This window comes from Carcharhinus amblyrhynchos, chromosome 6 (genome assembly GCF_965287045.1).
Source record: "Carcharhinus amblyrhynchos chromosome 6, sCarAmb.v2.hapA, whole genome shotgun sequence".
In the NCBI taxonomy this organism is placed as follows: Eukaryota; Metazoa; Chordata; class Chondrichthyes; order Carcharhiniformes; family Carcharhinidae; genus Carcharhinus; species Carcharhinus amblyrhynchos.
In genome coordinates this window covers 73,206,546-73,230,622 of record NC_137329.1, presented here as the reverse complement: position 1 = coordinate 73,230,622, position 24,077 = coordinate 73,206,546, and the positions used below count along the sequence as shown (strand labels likewise).

The following is a 24,077-nucleotide window of genomic DNA, read 5'->3' as shown; positions in this document are numbered from 1 at the left end:
TATATCTAACTGACTAACAACGTTGTGTATGATAAATCTAGGTGAATGTTTTTTGAAGACAAGGGAATGTCTAGACCAGAGATAGTAGCCCAGAGTTTGTAGTCTGCAGCAAAGGAACAGGATTTTCAATTCACCTCAGTAACAGCTGTTCATAAATTTTTATGCACTTTTAGACTTGTTCTCATTTGATCCAGTGAGACACCTACCGAAAGGCATCTTTGAGCAGGACGAGAAACAGCAAGATGCTTCAACCAAAAATCCAGACTGAGAAATGCGAGTCTAAACCAGGGGTTAGGAATTAGATTTAGATTATGGACAGAAAACAAAATACAGATGGATACAAGAGAGACAGAAAGATATGAGAGTAACTTCACTGCAGTGTTAAGATAAGCACACAGTTCATCAAATTCAGCCTGAGTCACTTTGGCTGTGGCATTATCATCAAGGATATCCCATTCTAGATTAAATTTAGCACTTTTGGTTTCACAATCATCCACTCCTATCCATCAAATTGGTAATTCCACATTTTTTGAACAACCTAATGACAGTTTGTGCATTAACAGTCTCCCAATATTTGATGACATAACCACCACAAAACATCAAGTGGATCAACACACGTATTTCTACTTTTGTGAAGTCTTTTTCTCTGTCAACTATCCACACATCTAAAAGTCGAACTGCAGACTTTCAGGTGTAACTGAAATTAAGGTGTTGTTTCTTTGCAAGTTATTCTTGATCTCAGTTATACGAGATCCGAACATGTCCAACTCTACTAAGTTGCATTCTTGGTGTAGGCTACCAGATAGACTTTAATATTGTTCCGTCAGTCATGCAGGCTAATCATCACTGTGAATCTTACAGAACCATAGAATTCCAACAGTGCAGACAGAGGCCATTCAGCACATTGCATCTGCACCAACTCTCCAAAACAGCATCTAACCCAAGCCTTCCCTCAGCCTTATCCCTGTAATCCAGCACATTTACCATGGCTAATCCACCTTTGGACATGAAGAGTTAATTTAGCATGGCCAATCCACATAACCTACACCTCTTTGGACTGTGGGAGGAACCAGAGCACTCAACGGAAACCCATAAAGACAATGGGAAAATGTGGAAACTTCACAGTCATTCAAGGCCGGAATAGAACCTGGGTCCCTGGTGCCATGAGGCAGCTGTGCTAATCACTGTACCACCATGCCACCCTTTGTCTACTCATATCTTGAGGCTTTCACTAGAATAGTTTTTAAACCTTTCCACCTTAAAGTTAAGTTGATGGGCATTCCATTCATGTTGCCAACGTCCTGAAAACTGACAATTTTGGTATCACGGTCTTTTAATAGTTTCTAAGCCAACTTTGTTTTCTGCTGCAACATTAGACATTTTTGATTTTCCCCACTTTAGGTATGTACGTCCGCATTGATACATGCTTCTCAAGATCACAACCAGAAGCTGGTTCATTTTCTCATGATGCATTTGGTCTTGGTATCTTCTTTAGGGCAGATTCCTCCCCATACTAATTTTTTGCAAACTCTGAAGTTTTTGCTGCAGTTATTTGGCAAGTTAGAAAATGTTATGACTTCTAGCACAAAACTAGCTTCATACTTCATCCTTTTTCAAAAGGACCCATTTCTATTCATTGGTCACCAAGCATGATCCACTTTTGTCGTGTCAAATACCCAAACATCCTCTTGGCAACACAGCCTGTATTGCCTGTTTGATCCAATGCACTAACTTGTAACAAAAAGTACAGTTTTTCAAAGCTTAAAAATTGTGGCCAACTCCTCATATGAGTACAGCCCTAAACTTTTTCAGCCAATAAATGGAGGGGTGGTGGGGTTGATCTATACACCAAGAACAGGCCATGCATTTTGGTGCCAAAAATTTGTCTTATACATCAGAATGGCACAGTGGTTAGCACTGCTGCTTCACAGTGCCAGGGACCTGGGTTCAATTCCAGCCTTGGGTGAGTGTGTGAAGTTTTCAAGTTCTCCCCATGTCTGTGTGGGATTACTCCAATAGTCAAAAGATTAGGTGGATTAGCCAAGTTATGAAGATAGGGTGGGAGGAGGGGGGCCAGGGTCTTTTGGAGACTTGGTGCAGACACAGTAGGCTAAATGGCCTCTTTCTGCACTGTAAGGATTCTATGGTATATATACCTCACTGGTAAATGATTGCGATCAAATTGGCATGATGATCAAGATTGGGAATTAAATATTCCAGTACACAACTGTTTGCAAAGACAAGCAGAATGGAAAAGCAGGAGAAGTACAGCCCTGACAGCAAAGGATGACATAAGGACATGGATATTGACTCAGGATATTGACTCAGAAGATCAAAAAGCAAAATCAGTTCATGAAGATTATGAACAGCAAGGGTCAGAGAATTCTGGGTGGGCAGGAAAGTTTATAGGCTTTCTAACAGCAGCTTTACAGTTGTATAAAGCATTAAATAAAAAGTAAGGCAATGTAATGATTGTGGAGGACCTGAATCTTCACGTAGACTGGATCAATCAAATTGGCAAGGGTGGTCGAGAAGATCAGTTTGTAGGATTCTTTTGTGCCAGATTCCTGGAGCAACCACAGATAAAGCTTTTTTGGATCTATTGATGTGTATTAATGCAGGATTAACTCGTAATCTTACAGTAAAAGGTCCACTGGGATCATAATATATTTGAATTCCACATTAGGAATCTTAAAATGTAAAGAAACCAATTATATAGGTATGAGGGGAGAATTGGCTAGGGTTCATTAGGTAAAGAGTAAAACAAATTACAGTGAATAAAGAGGGAAACATTTAAAACAGTTCAAACTGCTCAACAAAAATACATTTCACTGAAGAGAGGACATTGATGTAGAGGAATTGGCCAAAGAAACAAAGATGACATGAGGAAAAACTTTTATGGTGAGGACTTAGGATCTGGAATGCAGTGCCGAAGAGTGTAGTGGGAGGAAGATTTGATTGTGGCGCTCAAAAACTAATTGGCTAATTAGAAGACAAATTGTCAAGGCCATAGGGAAAAGGCAGGAGAGTGGGACAGAATAGTTCTTAAAGGAAGTTGATACAGATGTGACAGGCTTCCTTCTGTGCTGTAATCGTTCTCTGGTTATATAAAAGATATTTCCATGGTTTGAGGAAAATTAAGAACAACATTAAAGGCTTTTTCTTTTAATCTAATGTTGCAAGGAACAGAAATAGATCTGAGGATTGGGAATGTTTCAGAAACCAATGGGCCATCAAAAGTTTATAAAAAGGGAATAAAGGATTGAAAGCAATATAGCAACGGTACACTAGTTTGGTTATTAACTGTGAAACTTATCTTATGACAGATGATCGCATTGAAACATAAAAGACTCTGGAAGAGCTTGGTTGCTCCCGATTGGGGAATCTAGAACATGAAGGAATAATCTCAGAATAAGAAGCCAATGATTTTGGACTGATATGAAGAAACATGTTTTCACTTGAAGGGTGGCTGATCTTTGGAACTGACTACCCAGAAGAAGGTAGATATCCTGTCACTGAGCATATTTAAGGCTAAGATAGAAAATTGTTAGTTCTCATAATTAAAGGACATATGGAGTGGACAAGAATGGGAAGGTGAGGCAGAAGATCAGTCATGACTGTATTGAATGCCAGAACAGGCTCAAGGAGTCATTTGGTCTAGTGCTGCTCCTGTTTCTCATAAAACAAAAGAAAAATGACTAGGCTGCAGAACCTCCAATCAACATCAGAACTACTGCAGCTAAAGCAGATCAGTCAGAAAACTGTGCACTTATTGGTTATATGTAGCAGCATCCAATTACAGCAGTCAGAACTCATTTAGCACAGAAAGAGAATCAATGATGAAGGCATGTTCCATTTTTATAGCATCAGCTGCCGTAGCTGTACATTATGAATATGATAAGTGGTTGCAGTACCGAGTTAGTAGGATCGGACAGTCATGTCAGGAGCCAGAGAATTTGGGGGGAGCTGGTTGTGGCATCAGTCAGGGAGTCAGTGGGACGAATTGGCAGAGGTCCTGGGGAGCAGGCCATTTGTTCACTAGAGGTTCAAACTTCCCAGTCAATTACTATGGAGGTCAGCATGTTAGGACTTCCAGTGTCCCTCTGCATATCTTTGATCACAGGTCCAGTCTCTGAGGATTGAAAGACCAGAAAATCTGGGCAACTAAGAGAATTGGCCATAATTGTCCTGGAAACTGGTTAGGATCAGAATTAGTGTCAGTTTTCATCTGAAAAAAATACTGAAATATAAGTGAACTTGTATATGCAGTGAATAATTTTATTTGTAAGTTAATCCTGGGGAAAAATTAAATAGATCCAATGTTGAGTTAAAATCACTTTTCAAAGCACATCTGTAATAAGCTGTTAACTGAAATTGGGTTCCACAGGATTGATGGAAATCTACTTAAGGAAAGTAATAACAATGAACACAAGACAGCTAATTTTCCTGCAAGCTGTGGGATTTTCTTTTACAGAGGAAGACGTGTAAAGACCTGGGAGAAACAAGCTTCTACGGGCAATGTTTGGCTCAAAAAAAAGAGTACACGGCACCTAACTGGAGTTGAAAGATCTGGGTTTAAGTCCCACTCCAGTGAAAACACGTCATAATTATTCCCTTGGCTGTAAAACCTTTTGTCAAGTCCCAAAATCATGGAAAATATAAATATGAGTCTTTCAAATTTGTGTTACTGCAATGCCAGGCAGCACTGAGACAATTAAAATGGCTAAATGCATCACTCTTCATTTCTTTGAGGCAAATTCCAAACAGCAACTTGCAATGTTGACTGGGGGATTGTCAAAATTAAGCAGCAACCCTCGGGTATAAATAAGTTGTTCATTTTGATGTAGACAAATTTGTGGTCCTCAAAATGTAGCACATTGTCTTACCCAGCTGTTAATGAGAGGTGTCCTCCATGTCCCTTCCCTATTGTGCTGGGAGCATGGAACCTATGGTTCCTTGAATCCCTTAGGTTCGCATCAGAATGATCATTCTTTATGGGTGATAGTCGACAGTGTCAACAAGCTATGTGACCACAGGCAGATTTCTCTACTGAGTTTGCTTTAGCATCGAATGGAAAGGAGAAGGAACTTGCATTTATTTCAAAGGCAACAAAATATTTTTGAAGTGTACTCATTATAGCCATTGTGGTTATGTAGGAAATGTAGCACAGTAAAATCTTACAAACGTCGACGAGGGTATTTACCAGATAATCTATTTTAGTGATGTAAATGAGGATAAGTATTGGTCAGGAAATCAGGAAGAACAACTCTGCTTCTCTTTGAATACTGCCACGAGATCTTCTACATAGAGCTGAGAACAGAGAGAGCCCAAGTTTAACATTTTTAGGTTCCCCGCCAGATTGGACAGAAACCTAATATTCAAATGCACTATTTTACATCTGATTAGTAAGCTTGAAGTCTGATTCAGTTCCCTCTTGCTATTCACCCAACTCCCCAGCAGGATCTTCACCAGGCGGGCTTTATTACTGGTCCTCACAATCAATGACAAGTAGCCCGAGAGTCCAGGGAGCAGCACCAAACCCTCAGCAATGACAGGCATCCTCCACACCATGCTGGCATGTAATTGACCCGACTAAGACCCCCCTGGTCAGTGTGCGTGTGAGTGGTGGGCGGGGGGGGGGGGGCGGAGGCACTTCAATTTTTGGGAGGAGGAGGAACTTATCTCAGATCAGAGATTGGGGCACCCTTTGAAAAGTATGTGGCTGGCTGGTGGGTTCTTCAAAATGGCTTTGTTAGCATCTTTAAAGGTAGGTGAATCCCACCTGACACTGCCATCGCAAGTGGGGAAACACTCATTTTTTTTCCCTTAGTGGCATGGACTGAGTCCTAATTTGGGAGAATAGCAGCCCTTATCTGAAATATTGCCCTCTGACAAGTGTTATCCTCAAATGCCTAGACCTTCCTATTCCAATTTTTTTTTGCTGTCATAGAATTCCTACAGTGCAGAAGTAGATTGTTCGGCCCACTGAGTCTGCACCAACTACAATCCCACTCAAGCCCTATCTCTGTAACTCTGTATATTTACACTGCTAGTTCCCCAATGCCAAGGGGCAATTTAACATGGCCAATCCATCGAACTGACACATTTTTGGACTGTGGAAGGAAACTCACGCAGACATGGAAAGAACATGCAGACTCCACACAGACTGTAACCCAAGTCGGGAATCGAACCTGGGTTCCTGGTGCTGTGAGGCAGCAATGCTGACCACTGTGCTACCATATCCTTCCACTTTACATTTTTCATATACTTGAGGCCATCCAAAACTCGATTGCCTTATCTCAACTTTCACCAATCACATTTCCCCATCATCCCACTGCTCGCTGACCGACATTAAATTGAGCTATTATCAGACGAGAAGTCAAAGTTTCTCATCCTTTTTTAATCCCTCTGTGGCCTCTTCCTTCCATATTTATTATCTCCTTCTACCCCAAAATGTTTGAAATGTCTATACTCCTCCAATTTTGGTCTCCTGAGAATCCCTAGATTTTCACTGTTCCATCATTGATGGCTACGCTTGCAATTTCCAAGGCCCCAGGCTCTGCAGATGCTGGAATTCCCTTCTTTACCTGTCCCTTCTCTAAGTTACTCCTTAAAACCTACCAATTTGGCCAAGTTTGGATCAGCTTTCTTAATATCTATTCATATGAATGTCAGCTTTGGCATTTATTCTCCTGAAAAGATCCTTGGTATGACTTATTACATTAAAGATAAGTGGGCGTGAACCTAAAACTTTCTAATTCAGGTGCAAGAATTCTACCACTGAGCCAAGGCTGACTAATTTGGTTACTGAAATAAAAGGGTTGTCCTCTGATGAGATGTAATCTTATCAATCTTTTAGAAAGCAATCAGGAGTGAGATCCTAATTTCTTTTCTTTCCTGGTTCACAAGTGCTGAGACCAATAATTGTGCAAACTTAGTATAAAGATTTGAACCTTCTAGTTTATGTGGTTCAACACCATACTATACGGTTCAGTACATTAGTAAAGCTCCATAATCCCTCTTCTTTTTAAAACATAATAAAACATTGTGACAGGTTAAGGAGATGGGATTATTGAACTTAATATAGATACCAAAAATCTTGAACTAGTGACATAATTTGAGCAGCAACAGTGCCAAAGAACGTTGTAACACATTGTAGATCCTTACCTATTTGAACCTGAGCCTGGTGGTCTGGCACAGCCAAAGCTGGCTGAAGAGAAAGGATCAGTGGGGAGTTGCCATTAACAAGCGTGGTTCGAATGAGAGAATTAAGCACAGCTGGTCCAGAGAAAACAACGGGGCCTGCAGTCACCATGAACTTGAGCTCTTGATGTGCTAGGTGAACCTGGAATTGGGAAAGGAAAGAAAATCAGCAGAGCAAAAATGATAAGGAATACAGCACAACAGTAACACAATTAACAATGCTTATCTTTGAAAGTTTCATTTCTATGATAGATTTTGAACATGAAAAGCATACTTTAATGGAATGCTATTGCACAGCACAAGTTTAACCACTGAGTAAATATAAAGTGGCACATAGAAACAGAGACAAACTTTCAGACGGACAATCTTCATAAATTTGAGAGATAATTGGATGTATTTCTGGAAAGAAAACTATCATGGGATATGCTAAGACAAGTACATTAGCACTGACTTTGAAACTGGAATGAGCTTTAAAAGTATTTTCTTCATGCCATTCAAACATCTCAGAATTCCAAGCACTATGCAAGTATTGAGAAGATAAAGTCATCAGCTTGGAATCCATCTGCAGAAACTAAAAATGTAATTGCTTTCCTAATTTAACATTGGTACAATAATTAGGAATAGAAAGGTCCAGCAGAAGACTGAAAATTCGAACAAACATTGCATGATTGCTACATTCATTGCATTTTGTCAAATACATTAATAAAACAGCCAGCAGATGGCAGCAGTGTAGTAAAGTGGTTGCCTTAGTAACCATTCATAATTTAGTTATTTCAAAGGCTTGTGGGAAAACAGCTGTACTTGTGCATTCATTTGCTGCTGTAGTTAGTTTAAACTGCAGCTCTTTCCCAATATGTGATCAGATATTGCTTATTCAAACTTTGCAATGAAGTTAAATGATTTAGAAGCATCATTACCTATCTTGCATTACTCAGCAGATGCAAGAAGCTTTTCAGGCCAGCATCTAGCCCATCAGGTTCTTTCTTAATTCTTAAGTAGCCAGTGTGCCAAGGGAGGACAATGAAAATACTTCAAAGATACTCTGAAGTTTCTCTTGATCTGTAGCAGCATTTAAATTAATGACTTTACTTTAATCATTCAAAATGTTAACAACTTTTCCACTTGGGTCACTTCATTTCCCAGCAGCAGATCCAACAGTGCCTCTTTTCCTCTCGGACCACAGACATACTGGTCAAGGAAGTTCTCCCAGTACATTTCAGAAATTACTCTCCCTCTTTGTCCTTTACTCTGGGCACTATCAGTGCAAAAATCGTAAAAGGCTAGAATGCAGATACAGCAAGTAATTCGAAAAGCTGTTATCATTTATTGCAAGGAGAATTGAATCCATATGTGGGGAGGTTATGCTTCAGTTATACAAAGCATTAATGAGACCATATTTGGAGTACTGTGCAGGGTATTTATTTAATGTACCTTATTTAAGGCAGAATTTAAATGCATTGGAAGCAGTTCAAAGAAAGTTTACCCGACTAATATCCGGAATGGGCTGATTCTTTTTCGAACAAAGCTTGGACAAGCTAGGCTACTATCCGATGGAGTTTAGATGAGAAATACTTATTAAAACATACAAGATCCTGAGGGTCTTGACAAGGTGGATAAGGAGAGAATGTTTCCTCCTATCGGAGAATCTAGAACTAGGGGTCACTGTTTAAAAATAGGGGTCAGGTCATCCATTTAAAACAGATGAGGTGAAATGTTTTCTCTTAGAGGGTCATGAGTCTTTGGAATGTTCCTGAAAAGGGAGTGGAAACAGGCTGAATATTTTTAACGCGGTGGTGGATAGATTCTTGATAAGGGGGTAATAGGTAATCTGGGGTAGGTGGGATGCAGATTTGAGGTTACCATCAGATCAGCTATGATCTTATTAAATGGTGGCATAGAATCAAGGAGATAAATGGCCTACTCTCACTCGTTGTTCATATTCTGATTGATATTTGCAAATGAAATCTCCCAATGTCACCACTCTAAAGTTTTTGAACATCTCTGAATCCATGCAAATTTTATCCTCTACTCCTCATGTATTACTTGGAGGTCTATAGAATTCCACAGTAGAGGGATCACACACTTTTGTCCTCAACTCCAACAAGCAGACTCTAAAATTTGCCCCTTCAAGGACATCCTCCCTTTCCAAGACTACAATGTCTTTCCTAATAGTAGCGGCCATCCAACCTCCCTTTTCACCTTCCCTATCTTTTCTGAACACTTAGCCTTAAATATTAAGCTCCCCATCCTGATCACGTTTAAGCCAAGTTTCTTATTGCTGCCACATCACATTCCCACATATCTGTGTTTGCAGCTCATCACTAGATTTTGTGCATTTATATACATGCATTGTAAACCTTTGTATTCCTCACTGTCCTTCTTAGTCTTGAACCCTCTATTGTACTGTCTAGCAGTCTCATTTTATGCGTCTTATTTCCCTTTCTGCCTCAATGTGCTGATGCACATCCTTTTGCCAATTTAGCTGAAATCCTCACCATCCTCAGTAATGAACCTTCCCTGTGAGAACACTGATCCCAGTCCTATTGAAATGCAAGATATCTCTTTACGTTTGATACCTCCTGCCCCAAGAAACTAAAGCCTTCCTGCACCATGCCTCTAGCCACACACCAATCCTCCCAATCTTTCTATTTCTACTCTAACTAGCACAGAGTAATCCAGAGATTACTACTTTCAAGATCCTACTTTTAACTTCCTGAAATTAAAATTAATTCCTGAAAATCAAACTGAATCATGATATCAGCTCTCTTATGTTATGTGGCAGAGAATGTTATTAAACTTCACATAATAGTGTACAATGTCATTCAAACAATGGATCCGAACTCCAAACTCAAATTGCCCCATCCAATTCCTAGGCTCTAGACATGCTGTGGCTACCTGAAGTTCCACATGCTGCTTGAAACGTTGACTCAGTACATCCTTAATTGATTGGACCACATCCTGTAGTGTTGTCACCTTGTTAGAGAGCACTGCAGAAGAAAAGATTTGCATTAAGTATCCTTTCACTTATGAACATTCTGTACCCCCATTTGTGATGTTACATACCAAGTAACGGTCTAGTAATCTTTTCTTAAGACAACAACCCGAAAGCAAAAGGTAGAAAACTAATTCTCAAGACAAACAATAACAATAATTCCACAAAATGGAGGCTAGTGTGAAATTAGGGTAGGGACAGATATAAACAAACGTATGAATTAGTAGATACAGCAGGTTAAGAATGTTCTGTTACTGAATATTTGGCACCTGTAGTATTTCCACAGCACCCAAATAAAACTAGATCATTAATTTATTTGAAATGAACAACATGAACTGAAAACAGGATTTTGATACATAGTTTAAAGCTAGCTGTTTCTCTCCAATATGTTTCCAGTGCTTCAGTTAAACATTTCTGACAATGATTTAGCAATGTTAAAGTTGTAACCTGATTCAGCTTTTTTTGAGCATTGTGTCTCATTTCCTCCTCTTTTTGCCTTTGAAATCTGCCCACACCATCATACTGTGGCTGCGTCCAAAGATATGCAAGTTAGGCAGATTTGCCAAGATAAATTGTTCCTTAGTATCCCAAGGTGCCTAAATGAGACGGATTAGCCATGGTGAATGTGTGGTTACAGAGATAGGGCAGGGGAGAGGGCCTGGGTAAGATACAATATCAGAGGGTTGGTGCAGACTAGATGGCCGAATTGTCTCTTCCGCACTGTAGGGATTCTATAATTCAATACGTCTTTCCCAACTCATATGATCATTATTAAAATTAACTTCCAGAACTTAGAACTTCAGGGCCCTTGCCTGGAGGAAATAACTTTCACACATAAGAAATAGGAGCAGCAGTAGGCCATCTAGCCCCTCGAGCCTGCCCCGCCATTCAATAAGATCATGGCTGATCTGAAGTGGATCAGTTCCACTTTCCCGCTCTCTCCCCATAACCCTTAATTCCCTTGTCCATCATATTACAAGTTACATATTAATCAATAAGATCATCCAGAAAAAACCCACATCTATCTACCAAAGCATCCAGAAGCTTCTTAAATGATGCAGCTGAGTTGCCCTTCCTAGTCATAGCAAATAGTTTTGCTGAAATAGTGTTCCGAATTAATAATCTACAGCACCTCCACTTGACAGCACTCCAGTTTCAACTTGGTCTACTTACTTGAATCAGAAGGTTTTTGTTACTTGTTCCACTTCACTTAAAGTCTAGACTGATACTGAAGTGCAACATTAAAGGAACTGCATTGCTGGAAGTGCTAGTATTTGGTTTAAACTGAAATGCTATCTACTTGTTCCAGTTATTTCCAGTGGACATTTAATACCTCAGTGAACTTTTCAAAGCAGGGTTGAAAACTTGTTTGGTTGCCACAAGAACAGGGAATTTCCTCCTTTATCAAATTACCGATTCTTCTTTGCTGGACACACACACACGGACACACACACACACACACACACACACGGACACACACACACACACACACACGGACACACACACAGAGTAATGATTAGATACTGTGGACGAGATTTCTTCACACTCTCTGTGGCTTTGTGCAGAGTTGGGGACAACCCAATATTGACCAGTGGCAGGATCTTCCAGTTTTGCTGCTGTAAATGCATTGTTCATACTCTCTGCTGCTGGGGAACCGTGACAAGAGGTCATCGTTGGTGGGACCAGGAGATCCTGCCAGCAGAAACAGCCAGAAAATCCCACCCTTGGGGGTGGAATTATCCAAAGAAAAGGTAGGTTTGGATGCATATAGGGAACAAACTGACATTGGGTAGGATCCTGACATCATCCCACCCTGTTCTGAGTTTCACCTGGATGGGAGTGAAGGCAAGCAGCAAAGTGCCCATGCAGCTGTCAAATAAGCAAATGAAGTATTCAAAAAGATCACAACGCATGGTTCTATCTCTCAATTTCAATTCTTGATTTAACAACCAGGGCACCTGCTTCCAACCAACTGGTAAACAATTCCCCACAGTCACTGAGTTAAGCACACAGAGGGCAGAGCTCTTCAGTGAAACTGAAAGAAGAATGACTTTAAATTAGTGAAACTGAAGAGATCCAGCCATGGTCAAGTCAGAAGCTACAGAAGGATGCACCTATGAGGGGTGATTGCTAACTTCCTGAAAGTCATTTTACCTCACCAGCGGCACAGCCCTTCTGCCAGCCTTCATTACAACACTGGAACAACTTATACAGCTCCACCTCAAACCTCTGACAAAGAACAAACATCATCAGTTTCTCCTCAACTGCATGCCGTTCCATAATGCAGAGGAAATGAAGACAGATTCCCACCTATAAAGGAGGTGACACCCTTACACCTGGTCTACAAGCAGAGAAGCAACTTTCCCAACATATCTGACACCTCATAGCTGACATCTGCCACCTCCCAGAACAAGATTTCTTTCCTAGCAAGGCTGTTGGGTATGCATCATCAGTGGCTGATAAGATGCTTGTGACTGCAGGAAGCCCCCACGTTCTACCCTACCACAATAGTCAAAATCTCTGCCTCTCACCAGGTTGTGTGCTTTCTTTTATAAGGAGAGAAAACAGACAGGTGTCAGTATTCATAATGGCCTATATTCCTCTCCTCCCCAATTTGCGGAAAGAGGCAGGGGCAGGCCCACACAAGGCAGGGGCGGGCCCGGTTAGTACTGCTGTCCTCTTTTTCCTGCCCTGGTGAGCGCCTGTAGTATTATATCAACCAACTTCAATCAAGCCACTTTGACATCAGCAGAGGTACCAGACTGGGAAAGGGGTGCTCGGCAGTATGTCACCATGTTTGTTAATTTGCTGAACATTTCATATAGCTTACCAAAAAGTAATTTCTCCCACTTCACCAACTCGAGAGATCACATATGATGTGATATATTCTAACATTCAAGATTCCATTGATGAGGTCTCACGTCTAACCTCTGGCTAGATTTTCCAAGATCCTGAGCAGGTAAAGGCACACGTTGGCTCATTTGGAATGCAAACACTTTTGCAGTAAATTCAGGCACATGCCCAATCCTAAAATGGATCACTCTCATCCCTTCCTTTCCAGTATGTATACCAATTAAAACAGATGGAATACTCTATCTGTTCAATACAGTGAGTGCCACAGAGAAGAATATATGTCCCAACTTTTTTTTAAAAGATATTTGTGACATTGCCCATTGTAAAAGCTGCTGCGTCAACAGGAAAGCTACCAATCATGAATATTAGCAATTTACCAAGACAAGAGATGGCCTAATTCTCCTAAAGCTCAAGTCCAACTTCAGGAATAGTTGTTTGGAATGTGGTGGAAAACGCCAATCTACCAGGCCCAATACATATTTCACAAGCCCTCTGATCCTTAATAAAAATTGCATAAAAGATTGTGTTTTCCTAACTTATTTTTGCATTGCATGAGCGTTCAGAGATCAAACTGTGTGTATTTAGTTTCTTTCTGGCTGCAAAATGACAAAGCGTCATCCAAACTCAAAACATTGATTCTATTCTCTCTCCAAAGATATTGTTAGACCTGCTGAGCTTCTCCAGCATTTTCTGTTTTTGTTTACCAGATTACTGTTTGTCAATAACCCAAAAGAGCTTGAATTTTCTAAGTTATTTTTACCCATCACACATTTGCTGATTGATGACTATTGTGCTTTAACAGTTTGATGCAAATCTATTATCACAGTAATTCATAAATTATCCATCCCTTGATCATGTGACATAAATCTGAGTGGCAGTGTTCCACTCAGTACTGAACTGAGTTTTGTACTGACAACCAATGTACCTTGATATTGCTTTAAACTGTCTAAAGCAAGCAACTTAAATCAAGGTGGGCAAGGCCTCTTAAGTTAAAATTGAACAGTGCATTCAAACTTGAAATACTGAGCTGAAACACCTACCTGCCGTTATGAGGTAAGAATCAGGTTCATTAACATCACACACAAAATTCTGAGTTGTTGCAGAAACCACTGTTCCAGCAGTCGTGGGGGAAGTGGGTTTTGAAGCTGCATTGCTGACAGGCATGGTGGTACCACTACTGTTAGGATTGGGTGTAAGATTGCCAATTTCAAGTTTGGTGGTTGATACACTCAATATTGTCACAGGAGTTGGATCCAGAGAGTTCTCAATTGAGATTTTGGTGGTAGGTTCAATCAATAGTGTCATAGTGATACCATCTGAAAAGGTTTGAACTGGTGGAAGAGATGGCGTCAGCAGCAGTGAAGTAGCAACCCAAAGTGCCTCTGTAGATGATGGAAAAATATGTGGGGTTGAAGAGGAAGAATATGGCAGATCAACAGTGGAGCTTGGAGTAACCACAGGATCTGTGGTGGCAGCAACTGTGAAAGATATAAAATCTGAATTGATTAGATTGCTGTTGTCTGTGAGACTTGATTCAAAAATGGATGGCATTAATATTGGTTGTATGACTTCAACCGAAGGTGACACTGACTCAAAAAAAGGCACTGTTTCTAAAATACTATTAGAATAGGCATTGATGAATGAAGTTTCAAGAATTACTGCAAGATTTGTCTGATTAGCAGATACTGCCAATATGTTCAATGTTGTGGGCTCTGGTTTTAGAAATGATGATTCCAGAGTTAAAATACTCGACAAGTTCTCAAGTGCCATTGTCTCAAACACATCAAATGTTTTTAGCTGTGATTCAAATAAACTTAAGTATTCTGTCACTGGATAACTGCTTGTTTCTGTTGACAAGACACTTATCAATGAGGAAACCAGATCCAGAGGTGTTTCTAATTTGCTGGTCAGTTCATGGGATTCACTTGCTAAGAGGCCTGGTAAGGATGTAGTCACTGGCAAAGGATAACTTGCATTTTCATTCAGAGGTAAAGTTGTTTTCAGATGCTCACTAGTTATGACGAATGGCAAGAAATCACTCACTGCAAGTGCCAATGTTGGAGTTTCATCGATCAACAGTGAAAGGTTAACTGTGCTGATAACTAAATTATCCTCAAAAGATGAATACAAAGGCTGATTTGAAGAATAGGTAATTGCAGGACTGATAGTGTAGTATGATGAGAGAGTCACTGATGATACAGACAAAGCTGCTAATTTTGAAGAAATTGTTGGAACTGGCCTCGTTGCAAAGTGAGTGTCATAGACTTCAGGTTCTAGCAGTTCTGAATCAAATGAATCAAAGGCCAAATTGGATGCCCGAACAAACACAGTAGTGTTTGGCACACTGAGTGTTGTAATTTCTGGATCATCACCAGATCCAAAATCACTACCAAATGATTGAGGGGGGAATATGCTGGATGGAGAAAATAAAGTTCGATGAGTAGAGAGGGATGTAAATAAACGTGTGGGAAGCACTGGCATATAAAACTCAGTCAGGACCACTTCATCAGTTAATGAATTACTGTCAGATAAAGTTGTGTCAGCAAATGTCAGCAGTTGAGGTAAGTCAGAACTTAAACTTATTTCAGATACCAGTTCTGGTATTAAAGCATTATAAATTGAAGTGTCAACATGATCAACAGTAGATTCTCCAGTGATATCAAACTCTTCTTTGCTACTTAAGATTGAAGTTGGAGAAATCTCACTTTCCTCAGTCAGATCTTCCACATGATGAGAAACGATCATCTCTGTTCTAGATGATGTACTGTCAATGTAACTCAGCAGCACTGCTTCACTGTACTCCATGATGTCCAGATCTGTCATTACTGTACTTAAGATAGGTTGCCTTGTATAGTGATTACTGACTACAATTGAAGAAAAAAGTGGACTTGGAGATTCAGAAGGTTGTTTGCTTGATGCCAGAATAGGTATGTTTGACACTGTTAAAAAGGATAATGGATAAATCAAAATGGAACCTGAAAGAAATGCTGATGAGATGGGGGGTTCTGACGATTGCCTGATGGCACTGCTTCTCAGAAAACCGATTGGAATCACTGATGTTGGTGCAATCGAATGCAGTGATATAGTTGTTTGGTACTCTTCAGTCACCACTGTAGCTAATTCTGATAACGGGGTAACTTCTAGGTTACGAATGGTTGAAGATTCAGTGTACTCAGACAGCACAACCTTCCTTGGCCAACTGAGGTCTTTTATTTGTGTTATAGCTTCTTTGGAGTTTAAATGGATTCCTTCTTTTGGGTTCAAACTTGACTGCAAAACAGATTCCACAGAGGTGCTGTTCATTAAGGGAGTGTCCATTGTCTCATTTAGTCCCAGACTTTGCTCAAGTATCACGCCTGAGAATAATGCTTCCTCAGAAAAGCGTTTGTCTGCAAGAGAACAAAAAACAAACATAGCTCTGCTGAATTTCAGTGCAATATAAAACATACCAACATGCAAAACACATTTTGTGGATTTTGGAACTATCTTGTTCTAACACCGAAATTTGTAATAATCTTGGATAGCTCAATGCAAACATTCATTCCCTCATTTCATAGAGAGGTGAATGAAAATAACAGCATTAAATAATGCAAAACATCTAAACACAGCAGTTCTTAAGCCCCAAACCCAAATTGAAGTAGTTGAATATTTTTAAATTGTGTAAAGTTTTATTCTGGCAGTCGAGCCAAAATCTTTCCTGGCTTCAAAGAAATTCTTTAGAGGGTAGCAATTGCAAAAATGAAGACAAACAGATCAAAAGAAAAATCCAAACATCCTCAAAGCATTGCAAGGTTGCACTGACTCATACTAGCATTCAATGGTACATTAGAAGCTCTCCCCTCTATTTAGGCTTTACCACATCCAATGCCACTGATCTCAACTTAGTCACCTCACGGGATTGTCTCGGTCAGTTACTACAAATTGCCAAGTTTCAGAGTCTTTATTGCCTTCCTCATTATAATGCAATTACTACATATGACACAAAACGTTTACAAAGACAAAGAGAAACTTTTCGATAATTAGGCAATTGATCTGTGTTGAATGAACCCACTTCGTAGGGCTTCTGGTAACGTGGTCATCATGAAATTGAACAAGCAATGAAGGCAATAAAAAAGTACATTCATATAGTGCCTTTAACATAACATTATGAGCAAAAGCACTACACAGGAATGCTAATAAACAGAGTTTAACAATAAGCCACAAAAGATGATAATGGCTAGATTTTGCTGTCAGCTGAGAAGTGCCAACATTCACCACTGACCATGTTGAGCAATGTGAAATTATACGTGGATGTCTTGCTGACTGAAAATTTCAATTTCTTGTACAGCGTGGTCCATTGACAAGAGTGTCAATGTTGTAGCATGATGTATGAAGCCAACCCCCTAATTTAGTCACAAACTGAAGACATAGCCCTTGAGGTCATTCATTAGGAAGACTGTTTGTAATGGTACACAAAGATGGGGGTGGTCCATGGAGTTGGGGATAAAGTGTTAGCGTGGATTGAGGATTGGCTATCTAACAGGAAGCAGAGAGTTGGAATAAATGGGTGCTTTTCCGGTTGGCAGTTGGTGACTAGTGGCGTGCCACAGGGATCGGTGCTGAGGCCTCAACTGTTTACCATGTACATAGATGATCTGGAGGAGGGGACCGAATGTAGGGTAACAAAGTTTGCTGATGACACAAAGATGAGTAGGAAAGCGAATTGTGTGGAGGATGCGGAAAGTCTGCAGAGAGATTTGGGTAGGCTAAGTGAATGGGTGAGGATCTGGCAGATGGAGTATAATGTTGGCAAATGTGAGGTTATCCACTTTGGAAGGAATAATAGTAAAATGGACTATTATTTAAATGGTGAAAAATTACAACATGCTACTGTGCAGAAGGACCTGGGGGTCCTTGTGTATGAATCGCAAAAACTCAGTCTGCAGGTGCCGCAGGTGATCAAGAAGGCGAATGGAATGTTGGCTTTTATCGCGAGGGGGATGGAGTATAAAAGCAGGGAAGTCTTGCTGCAATTGTACAAGGTACTGGTGAGGCCGCAACTAGAGCACTGTGTGCAATTTTGGTCCCTTTATTCACAAAAGGCTTTGGAGGGAGTGCAGAGAAGATTCACCAGGTTGATACCAGAGATGAAGGGATTAGCTTATGAGAAGAGATTGAGTAGATTGGGCCTGTACTCATAGGAGTTTAGAAGGCAGAGGGGAGATCTTACAGAGACATAAAAGATAATGAAGATGCTAAACAGGGTAGAGGCAGAGAGATTATTTCCATTTAGAAAGGAAACAAGAACTAGAGGGCACAGCCTCAAAATAAGGGGGAGTCAATTGAGAACAGAGTTGAGGAGGAACAACTTCTCTCAGAAGGTGGTGAATCTTTGAAATTCTCTGCCCATTGAGTGGAGGCTACCTCGTTAAATGTCTTTAAGTCACAGGTAGATAGATTTCTGATCAATAAATGAATTAAGGGTTATGGGGAGCAGGCGGGTAAGTGGAACTAGCCACTATCAGATCAGTCATGATCTTACTGAACGGCGGGGCAGACTCGAGGGGTTAGATGGCCTACTCCTGCTCCTATTTCTTATGTTCTTATGAATCACATTGATCAAAAGTGTTTTAGGTTAAAATGTAGTTAAAAGGACTGAGATGAGAGATGGTAGCTTTGATGTTTAACAACCATTTTTTGTATTACTGAATTTGGTACAATGTGAAAATTGTAGAGAAGTTACATGCAATTTAGCTATTCATAAATGCCCTACACTCGACAACAACCATCAGTTCATTGCCAGCAATGGTCGTATTCCATTGCTGTAACAAAATACAACATGATTAATCAATGTTTAGACTTAAGCACAAACCTGATCCACTCTCCAGCTCACCTTATGCCTACTAATATTAGCTCTGATTCAAAGAGCATTAAATCCAACGTTACTTGCAAGCATGTCAACCAAACTGTTGCAGTAAAGATATCATCTGCTTTTAGACAGTGGTTCGTCAACATGATCAGTGGAGGTTTAAGAGGGGCTCACTGATACATAATACAACTTCCTGTTTTTGGCACAAATGCATGCATGCCTGACATTACAATGCCATTCTGACCCTCGATATCCATGAACGTCTCAATGTTCATCACTGCTGGGGTTGCAAACCCTGGGCTGTAAAGATAGGTAACAAGCTATTTTGAGGAAGAGTCCTACCGGAGACGAGAGGCAACCAGATTTAGGGAGGAAATTCCAGAGCTCAGGTAGCTAAAGGCGTGGTGAGGAGAAGACATTACGAATCTGGATTATTGTGGACTAACAAAAGGAAGATAGCCATGAAATTTGCAGAATGTAATATAAACCCAATTGGTTCTCAAATGTGCTTCAGAGATATGAACTTTACTATTCCTATAGTATGGATGTGACTCTTAATGAATTGGGACAACTAGAAATGGGCAATGATACTGAATTGTCAATGCCACCCACCTTCTCAAAGCAAAATATAAATATAAGGATCGGTTTAATTTGATGGGTGAAAGTGTGCTGCACTAAATGTTAGGGTTGGCAAGGATCATCAAGCAAGTAAAAACAAGCTTCTAAACAACATAAAATTGCAAATTGGCTTCATGTATGGGGTGAAGAGTTTACTGATTAACTGCACAAAGGTTCCCAGTGAGATTGCCTAACTATTTGTGAAATTCTATATCTTACGCACAACTCAAATCTATTATTCTCATACCTTTAATGCTTTACAAAAGCGATCTTAAGTAATCCAGTCCATAAACATCTCCCAATTTTTTCACCACAAAAAGTATTTGGGAGATTAAGGGAAAAAAAACTTTCCTCAGACTTTTGATACCTCCTTTTATTTTCCTTCAAATTTTCTCTCTCATTCCTCTCACAAAAGCAATTGCCATAATCTCTTGCAACTCTAAATTGTTAGCCAACAACAATTAAGTTGCCCTCAAGTAATTTAACAAAGTAGTAATTTCTTTCTTGGCCCAGTAATCTGCACCAACCACAATCCCAGCCAGGCCTATCCCCATAACCCTTCTTACTTAGCCTACTCACCCCCGACAGTAAGTGGCAATTTAGCATGGCCAATCAATCTAACCCACACATCTTTGGAGTGTGGGAGGAAACCCACACAGTCACAGGGAGAACATGCAAGCTCGACACAGTGACCCAAGCCAGGAAGCGAACCTGGGTCCCTGGCACTGTGAAACAGCAGTGCTAACCACTGTGCCACCATGCCACTCATGAAGATGGCCTTGAGCCAATTATGGAAGATTAAATTCAGTTGGCTCATGGCTAACAATACGTGATCATAAGATATAGGAGCAGAATTAAATCATTCAGCACATCAAGTTTGCTTTGCCATTCAATCAGGGCTTCGTCCGCATTTTCCCCAGAACTTTCAATCCCCTTACCAATCAAGAACTGAAGTCTGTCTTAAATACACTCAGTGACCTGACCTTCACAGCCTTCAGTAGCAATGAATTCCACAGATTCACCACCCTCCGTCTGAAGACATACTTCCTCATCTCAGTTCTAAATGGTCATCCCTTGACTCTAAGGCTATGCCCTCAGATCCTAGTCTCTCCTACTAATGGAAACATCTTCCCCATGTCCACTCTGTCCAGGTGTTTCAGTAATCTGTAAGTTTCAATGCGATCGCCCCAAATCCTTTTAAACTCCATCCATTACAGACCCAAAGTGCTCCGATGCTCCTCATACGTGAAGCAGGGTGTCATGGTGGCATAGTGGTTTGGACTGCTGCCTCTCAGCGCCAAGGACCCAGGTTCAATTCCTGGCTTTGGAGTTTGCACATTCTCTCATGTCTCTCCATGGGTTTTCTCCGGGTGCTCCAGTTTCCTCCCACAGTCCGAAAGACGCACCTAACCAGCACACTGGCCATGCTAAATTCTCCCTCAGTGTACCCAAACAGGTATCGGAGTGCGGCGACCAGGGGATTTTCACAGTAACTTCATTGAAATGTGAATGTAAGCCTACTTGTGACAGTAATAAATACTCAAGTAAACTAAAAAAACTAAGTTCATTCTGCAGCTGAGCCACCTGGTCAGTTGCTGAAGAGTGTGAATAACAAGTGGTGACTACTTGTGGATAATCATTTATATGACCTATTGTGACATCCTTCTGACTACCAGATGTATTGTATCACCAACCTATGTTTTATATTTCTAACCAGTGTTCCTTTCAAACCTAGTAAAAACATTGGGCTTTGAGAGTTCTCATTTTTCATAATTCCTGTATCCTACCCAAACTATAGATTAATCTGACAAGGGTAGAAGGTTACTTCTGGTGGGTGAAATTAGAAGTGTGGGCATAGCCTCAAAGTAAGGGAGGGCAGGTTTAGGACTGAGTTGAGGAAGAACTTCTTCACCCAAAGGGTGGCAAAACTTTGAAGTTTCTTGTCCAGTAAAGCAGCTGAGGCTACCTCTTTGAATGTTTTTAATGCAAAGATAGATTTTTGAAAAGCCTACTTGTGACATTAATAATAAACTTAAAAACTTTAAAGCTTTCATTCCCAAGATCATTTTCGTGAACCTCCTCTGGACACTCTCCAAAGTCAGTACATCCTTCCTTAGATATGGGGTTCAAAATTCTCACAATATTCTAAATGTGATCTCACCAGAGCCTTATGAAACCTCAGCAGTACATCCCTGCTTTTCTATTCTAGTCCTCTTGAAATGAATGCTGACATTGCATTTGCTTGAACATAAGAACATAAGAAATAGGAGCAGGAGTAGGCCATCTAGCCCCGCCATTCAATAAGATCATGGCTGATCTGTCGTGGCTCAGTTCCACATCACCGCCCTCTCCCCATAACCCTTAATCCCCTCTCTTATCAAAAACCCATCAACCCGCGTCTTAAAAATATTTAGCGAGGCAGCCTCCACCACTTCAACGGGCAGAGAATTCCAGAGATTCACCACTCTTCGAGTGAAGAAGTTCCTCCTCAACTCCGTTCTAAACCGCCCCCCCTTTATCTTGAGGCTGTGCCCCCTAGTCCTACTGTCTTTTTTGAGCGGGAAGAGTCTCTCCACCTCTATCCTATCCATCTCATTCATCATCTTGTACGTCTCAATGAGATCTCCCCTCATTCTTCTAAACTCTAACGAGTACAAGCCTAGTTTATTCAGCCTCTCCTCATAGCTCAACCCCCTCAACTCTGGTATCAGCCTAGTAAACCTCCTCTGCACTCCCTCCAAGGCCAAAATATCTTTGCGCAGGTGCGGCGCCCAAAACTGCACACAGTACTCCAGCTGCGGCCTCACCAATGCCCTATACAGCTGCAGCAAGATCTCCCTACTTTTATATTCAATCCCCCTCGCTATGAAGGCCAGCATCCCATTCGCCTTCCTGACCACCTGCTGCACCTGCAAGCTGGGTTTTTGCGACTCATGCACAAGGACCCCGAGGTCCCTCTGCACCGTCGCCTGCTGCAGTTTTTCGCCACGTAAGTAATAGTCCTTCCTACCATTATTCCTACCAAAGTGGACCACCTCGCACTTGCCAACATTAAATTCCATTTGCCAGTTCCTGGCCCATTCGCCCAGCCTATCTAGATCCTTCTGCAGACTCTCCACACCCTCCGCACAATTTGCCGTTCCACCAATCTTGGTGTCATCAGCAAATTTCGACACCCTACACTCAGTTCCCTCCTCCAGATCATCTATATAAATGGTAAAAAGCTGAGGCCCCAGCACCGACCCCTGGGGCACTCCACTAGTCACCATCCGCCAATCCAAATAGCACCCGTTGACCCCCACTCTCTGCCTCCTATTTGACAACCAATCCTCTATCCACACTAACACCCTACCCCCAACTCCATGTCCCTCGACCTTCTGCAATAACCTCTTGTGAGGTACTTTGTCAAATGCCTTCTGAAAATCTAGAAAGACCACAACCACCGGCTCTCCTCTATCCACCGCCCTAGACACATCCTCATAGAACTCCAGTAAATTTGTCAGACACGACTTCCCTTTAATGAAACCATGCTGCGTCCGCTCTATCAAGCAATTGCCTTCAAGATGCCTCGCAATTTCCTCCTTAATGACGGATTCTAACATTTTACCTACCACAGACGTTAAACTAACCGGCCTATAATTCCCCGCCTTTTGCCTGGCACCCTTCTTAAACAACGGCATAACATTAGCCGTTTTCCAATCTTCCAGCACTTCCCCGGAATCCAGCGATGTCTGGAAAATAACCACCAAGGCATCCACTATCACCTCCGCCATTTCTTTCAGAACCCTCGGATGCATTCCATACGGTCCTGGGGACTTGTCCACAATCAGCCCCTCCAGTCTGTCGAGCACCGCCTCTCTAGTAACAGTAATGTCATTAAGACCCTCCAGTCCTACCACCTTTCCATCGCTAACACCCGGCAAATTATTCACGTCCTCCTCCGTGAAGACAGAAACAAAAAAGTTATTCAATACCTTAGCCATATCCCCATCCCCTACCACTAGGTCCCCTTTCTCATCCTCTAAAGGACCAACGTTCACCCTAGCCAGCCTCTTCCTTTTTATATATTTACAAAAACTCTTGCTATCCTTTTTTATATTAAGCGCTAGCCCAGCTTCATAGTTTCTCCTACCCTTCTTTATCAACTTCTTTGTCAATCTTTGTTGACATTTAAACCTCTCCCAATCCTCTTCTCGCCCACTACTCTTAGCTACTCTAAATTCCTCCGCTTTTAATTTAACACTTTCCTTCACCTCCTTCGTTATCCACGGCTTATTACCTCTCCTCCTACTGTCCTTTTTGACCATAGGAATAAATTTCCGCTGAGCACCAAGAAAGATCTCCTTAAAGATCCTCCACTGCTCCTCAGCAGACCCTCCCTCCAGCGCGCTCCCCCAGTCAACATTCGCCAATTCTTCTCTCATCCTACCGTACTCCCCTCTATTCAAACAAAGTACGCGTGTCCGGGAACCCACTTTCTCCTCCTCCATCTGCACCAGAAACTCCACCATACAATGATCACTCTCCCCAAGAGAATCCTTCACCGCAAGGTCCCTAATTCTA

The 24,077-nt window shown here is 41.1% G+C and overlaps 1 protein-coding gene across 4 annotated transcripts in view; it reads right to left on the bottom strand.

Annotated features, from left to right (window-relative positions):
• Nucleotides 1–24,077, bottom strand: part of LOC145344002 (UPF0606 protein KIAA1549-like) — a 267,713-nt gene that overhangs the window by 141,290 nt on the left and 102,346 nt on the right. For all 4 annotated transcript variants that reach the window (XM_080190645.1, XM_080190648.1, XM_080190646.1 and 1 more), the window contains 3 exons: nt 14,089–16,437; nt 10,099–10,190; nt 7,168–7,345 (listed from right to left, as the gene is read on the bottom strand). In XM_080190645.1, the coding sequence (XP_080046771.1) occupies nt 7,168–7,345; nt 10,099–10,190; nt 14,089–16,437 (2,619 nt within the window). The remainder of the gene's footprint in view (nt 1–7,167; nt 7,346–10,098; nt 10,191–14,088; nt 16,438–24,077) is intronic.